The sequence below is a fragment of the Macadamia integrifolia genome, chromosome 4, assembly GCF_013358625.1.
Source record: "Macadamia integrifolia cultivar HAES 741 chromosome 4, SCU_Mint_v3, whole genome shotgun sequence".
NCBI lineage: Eukaryota > Viridiplantae > Streptophyta > Magnoliopsida > Proteales > Proteaceae > Macadamia > Macadamia integrifolia.
In genome coordinates this window covers 28049954-28056117 of record NC_056560.1, presented here as the reverse complement: position 1 = coordinate 28056117, position 6164 = coordinate 28049954, and the positions used below count along the sequence as shown (strand labels likewise).

The 6164-nt window shown below is 37.8% G+C and overlaps 1 protein-coding gene across 1 annotated transcript; it reads right to left on the bottom strand.

Annotated features, from left to right (window-relative positions):
- Positions 1-433: 433 nt before the first annotated feature.
- On the bottom strand, positions 434-5402 carry LOC122076064 (protein PARTING DANCERS). The gene is made up of 9 exons (XM_042641346.1): positions 5209-5402; positions 2651-2775; positions 2266-2354; positions 2088-2183; positions 1901-1995; positions 1772-1812; positions 1541-1624; positions 967-1162; positions 434-874 (listed from the first exon to the last, which is right to left on the bottom strand). The coding sequence occupies exons 1-8, from the start codon at positions 5273-5275 to the stop codon at positions 1013-1015; spliced, it is 747 nt and encodes a 248-aa protein (XP_042497280.1). The 5' UTR covers positions 5276-5402; the 3' UTR covers positions 434-874; positions 967-1012.
- Between the last annotated feature and the right edge of the window lie 762 nt (positions 5403-6164).

Sequence of the window (6164 nt, the reverse complement as noted above, 5' to 3'; positions counted from 1 at the left end):
AGCCAAGGGAAATTGGGAAATTTAGATAGCAACTACAAAGCATTGCCTTTTCATATACCTGAGAATATCCTTCTCCAACCAATGTTCCAATCTAAGCCAACAAAAGTAGTAATATAGATTGTCTTGTAACTCATGGCTCTGAAAAGTATGATGGGTCCACCAGAAGTGGACAGCTAAATTGCTCTCCTCAATAGCTTAAGACCTTACAAAGTTGGAACCTTTGACCTAAGAGGAAGGAACAGAAAAGCCCACCGAAGTAAGAAATCAAGGAAACCATTCACAAAGACATAGACAACAAGCAATATAGATTTTGTAACAGTTGGACTCGATTCAGCTAGGATTCAATGACCTAGCTTGTACACTGATGACATATGATAAATCATTAGTGAAGGAAGGATTTTAAAAATAAAAACACTAAGCAAGAGAAAAATTAGACAGATTGCACAGAGACAGCACATCTTTTTCCATTGAAAATGGTAATCAGCACCAACAGAATTTCAGAGCAAAACAAAGGTCTCAAGTTTCAAACATATGAAGACAAGCTGGCCCCTAATGTTCCTCTCAATGGTAACCCAGTGTTTTTGTCTCCTAAGATCTGTTTCGGATTGAATTGAATGTAGATTTGACGCTATCACTTAATAGCAACAGGAAAAACATCTTAAGTCTTAACAGCCCGTGCCTAGTTTGAAGTTGACAAGATGGATCCAGATCACCCAACTTTCAAAGATCATCCGAAAGGATTAGCCACCTGTATAGGTTCCTTGTTCAAGTCTCCTCCATGGCACAATTATTAGTTATTTAAGAAGGAAATAACTCACTTCAGGTAATGAGATGCTCTGGGCCTCTCACCTCCTGTCTGAAAATCCCCTAGTAGCTGATCCAGAATTTAAATCCATCGTCAGACTCACTATAAAACCTCTGAGGGACAAATATCAAAGATGAACAGCCTGAAGTCAAAGAGATCACCTGATTGAGCTCATCTGAGGTGACGTGATGAAAAGTACCTCCCCGACTAATTAATTTTGGGACTGAGATAATATTTTGGATCTCTAAAAAACCTTGAAACCATCTCTGCCTTGTCTGCTGAAAGATCTGTGTTCTCTAAAACATTATCCTTTGATGCTCTTGATATTGCTTGAATAGAACCAATAGTTTGGTTAAGCTAGACAAAAGAGAACAACACTACAATGATCAAGAATAAAGGAAAAAATAACTAACTTTTTTCCAGGGAAAATGAATTCATCCAAACAAATCAAGCAATGATGTCATAGTGAAAATCCAACAGTGCACCAAATATAAAATTACATAACTGGATTAACATAAAGCATCATGTTTATGGAATCTTTCAAGAACCTTTTCCAAAGTTCCTACAGACTGTCCAAAGAAGTTCAATATTTTTAAGATAATTTTGGTTTTATAAGGTCAGAATAATACGCAATGTATGATATCTCATGGATGTGATACACCTGTTTCTGGTTTCTGATCTTTTTTCTGTGCAAATTGTACAAATATGTGAAGGTAAATGGTAATAGTGAATTACCGCCTGCGCATCATGGTTCTCAATGCCAGGTATGGACATGGCAACTCTGATGAAGGCCTCCATTCCCTGCACTGACCTCTCCCTCTTAACAAACAACAAATCACTTATCAGGTACTCTCCTCTCTTTCTTTTTTTTTTTTTTTTTTGGGGTGGGGTGGGGGTGGTGGGGGTGTGTTTCAAGAAAGTAAAAGAAATAAGAGAAATTTTAAAAGAAAAACTGAACCAACAGACCTCAACCTTCAACTTTGAGATGGCATCTTGCTGCTTACAAACTGAACCATAGATGCATATTGATACACTTTAGAATAAAAACTAACAAGAAATGTTACTTCAGATGAACTAGAGATTTACATTTCTTACCCCCACGGGCATGAGCGATGTTCACAATTTTCTCAAATCCCATCTCTATGTCCCGAACGGGCACAAATGTTGGCCTTCCAGGCTCCATTCCATACCTTCACAGTAACCCCAAAAGTATCCAGAGTCCAAACCAAGCCACGCCACATTATGAACGTAATAGTTTGGGCACAAGTGTTTCAAAACTCACTCGAAGTAAGAGTGAACAAATGAATCATTTTGCTCCTTTGTTGGGAGTGTGACAACAGCATAAAGATGCCCAAACTGCCCCTTAAGCTTCTGTACCCTGCAAAAAAAAGGATATCAAAGAGAAAAGTCAAAGAGAGAGAGAGAGCGCAAGGACAAAATAAATTCAAGGCTTAGCCTACCTGCTAAAAATCGGAGTGACATTGTTGCAATCCCAATTTGTCACGAAAACAAATGCTACAGATAGTCCCCCACAGTTGAAAATGAAATCCTACAATTAAGTTTTAACAGCTTAGTGGCAAATAAGTCACAAAAATCGTTGGGGTCCCCAAACATTTTACACGAATCATTCGACCTTTCACCTAGACACTGAAAAGGGTGGATCAATTCCACAACCTGTTGGCTTATTTCCTAAATGATCACATTACCAGCCAGAACAGGTTGGGAGCAGGTCTGTCATTGATTGAACCATTAAAGCAATGGTCCAGTCCCAAAATAGGGTAAGGACCAGTCAACTCTACAGAAAACCTAATCAAACATTATTAGACCAGCAACTCAGAAAATTACAGAGGCTATAGGGACAATATTGAGTCTAAAGGAATTTGCATTGAGGAAGGATGAAATGAAGTGAATGAAGGATGGGTGCTGTTCATCCCTCCATAGGTTGCTCATCATACAAACCCCACCACAACCTGCAAAAACAAAACAGTCTCAATTACTAGCCAAAGTTAGGAAAGCATGTGGTTCCAAAAACAATGTTAAACTCACAAGGTCACAGAGCTTTCAAAAATGCTAAAATCAGTAACTTGAAATGGAAACCACATAAATATGATTCTCAAAGTGCTGAATCGAGTAACTTCAAAAGTCTACAAATTTAAAATCCATAGAGCAGCAAAACTTGAGAATCAAGAAGTATGTCAAACAAACGGAGGAGCAGTGCTCATCTCCATGGAACAAATACTCTGTGATGTGGGAGGAGAATGTATGATAAAAACAAGCAGAGGAGAATGTATAATAAAAACAAGCCGAGAACAAGTATTTTGATGCAAAGAAGCACAAAATATCCTTTCATAATTAAACTAAAAACAGTGCATTAAGGATGTCAGTGGTGCCACATATCCACCAACGAGAGCCCAAATCACTCTCTTCCAACTCTTTCTTCAACCCATCCCTGGTTTCAGTCCTTAGCCATTATCTTCCTCATACCGCTTAAGCATCCTTAGCCACTATCTTCCTGATACCACTCTAGCAAAATTCTCTCTCCTAAAAAGGTAAACCCAACTTGCTCGCTATCATAAAAGGATTTTCTACCCTATGAATCTACAATAATCTCAGAATCTTATCTATGAGTGAATGGGTATAGAAAGGAAAAAAGTACATGTTTGAAGGGATGGTAAAGTCTGTGCATTTTCTTCCATGATTAATAGTTTTAATGAGTTTCATCACTCTCAGACCAATAACCAATATATAAGCTTAATGATTTTGATATTAACCTTCAATACATCTCCTTTTGAGGAAGATACAAGTATAATGATTATCATCTCTCCTCCCTAGAAGAGAAAACCTGGACGTTTTCCCACTTGTTCACCTCTCAGATTAGTTTAGGTCTATTGAAAACTTATGTAATATTCCTTTCTGGGCTGTATTTTCTCACTTTTCAGCTCACAGTATTATCATTCACCAAGAAGGGGTAATAAGTAAAGAAACGACGGAAAAAGTAATCAAATTCTAAAGAAACAAAGTAGAGAAGTCACCGAACAATATATGCTCAAAATATTCCTGTAATTTTGATAATCATAAGTACCAAAAAATTCGTAGTGGTAGCACAAACCATTTCAAATTCGGTTCATGAAGGAGATAGGGATAGTCACATAGTCACATTTTCCAAGTTTCCTTAATCCCATCAGAAAGTGAAGCCAAATTGAAAGCAAAAAAGTTGCAATCCGTTCTGTGGACTGATGATCCTGTAACTATTTCTTTCATCTTACTTGATCACTTCCAGTCCGTATTCAATAAAATTCTAATATTGACCTGGTCAAATATGAACCTTAAATCCCCTTGTTCATCAAAAAAAAAGAGAACTGGTGTTTTGTCCGATTTCCTAAACCAGATGAAATAAAATCTGCACATTTCTGTGTAAGTCCTCTTAAAGCTCCCACGTCAGAAAGATTTACTCCCCTCTGCTTCCAAAAAATGCAGAGACATAAATATGTTGACCCAATCAAGCATGTCCAGCTCTTCTTTAACCAAATTAATATTGCCTCGCTCTATCCATGAGAGCTGGGATTGGATACGTTTATATCATATGTGAATATGATGCTATCATAGCGTTATTTTTGCTGGAGCAGAAGAAAGTTCCTCTGGTGAACTTCAATGTGCAATGTATCTCAGAATCACATGAATTCCTTGAAAATCATGAAAACCTGGTCGCAATGCTCAATACAGATCTCTTTATTTGACCGCGAAATATTTTTTTAATCTTGAATAATTTGCAAGGCAATTGCATATTTGTAATAGCAGTATAAGTAGTATCAGTGGAATAATATTCATAGACCAGTATTATGGCCACCAAAAAGGCTCCATAGAACACTCATCTAGTGACACAGAGAAATTTTAACTCCACACAATTCAGTATGGTTTATCTCTGCACCATCCTGTTCCATAGCTCTAGACTATGTAAGGCTTTATTTGTCAGTTACTAAAAAGCACAGCATTCATTTCTCACCAATTCAAAGCAAGTGGTTTCAGCCAAATCCAAAAGACATGGAAAATAAAATGAATTGAGAGAAAATTACTCAAAATATATAGATCGATTAAATGCCTTCGGTTGAAGCAAAATTTACGTTTGAGATCGGTAATTCAACGTATTTTTCCCGTTTTAAATCAAACGTCAGTGACCTAAGCAACAATAGTTCCAATTTTTTCAGGATTCTCTTAATATTTGGTGGCTTCAATTTGAAAAAAGAAAAATTATTCATGCGGAGAATAATTGCAGTTTCAATCACAGACGCTGTGAACTGTTGGAATCTGCAAGTTTTGGGGAAATAAATCGCACCTAGGAAATCGATGAAGCAGGAAATAATAATAAAATTCTTGAATTTAAACAGACGATCTTGGAAATATACCTGCATTTGAAACGATTGAAGGAGCTTTAGCAGGTGATTGTCTAATTTTGGATCCAAAATTCGCCATTTTCCGGGATACTGTGAACTACCCTGCTGGACTTCTGAGTTGATATTCTCCACCACTCGAGATTTTACAGAACCGAAGTGGCTGGGGATTTTTCTTTGGCGGGATTTCTTTGTTGGATTGAAATAATGTAAAAAAGAAGAGTTTGTTTTGATGGCTAGAGGTCGCTGGTCGCCGGTAGCCGGTCGCCCGTCGCCCGTCGCCCGTCGCCGGTCACCCTCAGAGGGACACGTGTCCCAACAGTCATTCCAGGGCCGCATCGGTAGGTCCAGCCAAGTCTGACACATTCATGGCCCGACTTACACTGGCCCGATTAATAAATGTATCGGGTTTGAGCCGACATGTTTATAAACAGGTAGTACATGGTGCAGCTGCCTAGCCTCGGGCGCTTGACCGACCCAACACATTTACAAGTCCGACTTGAATCGACTCATTTAAGCCCGACCTAGCCCGACCCCTTTAATACTACTTGTATTTTTTAAATTTATTGTTATACTATTTGCATTTAGTATAAAAGGCTATGTGATATGTACAGTTGAGATGGTGGTGGTTCTTATCAGCTTGTTCAAACATAGTTTAATTGATTTAAATTTGCTCAACTTAGGTTGTGTAGGCATAGTTTAATTGATTTGAGTTCCGTTGGATTAAAGAATGAGTACCCCATCTTTCGCTTAATCCATTTTAATTATGGGATCTTCCTTTGCTATACCTATATTTGCCTCATTTTATTGGTATTCCTTTCAAGTACATTTAAAATATCAATTTTAAAGATGACCTGTTTAAAGTTAAATAGGTTTATAGTCCAGTTAAGGCCCGATTAAAGCCCGAGACCGACTGACCCAATTATCAACCGTATCATGCCCATGCTAGGTAAGCCTATTTTGCTAAACGG

Coding starts and splice junctions, on each gene's coding strand:
- LOC122076064 (XM_042641346.1), bottom strand. CDS start 5,275: ATGGCGAATTTTGGATCCAAAATTAGACAATCACCTGCTAAAGCTCCT. Junction 2,776..5,208: donor TTCAATCGTTTCAAATGCAG/GTATATTTCCAA, acceptor TTGTTTTTGCAG/GTTGTGGTGGGGTTTGTATG. Junction 1,163..1,540: donor AGAACCATGATGCGCAGGCG/GTAATTCACTAT, acceptor TCTTTTGTCTAG/CTTAACCAAACTATTGGTTC.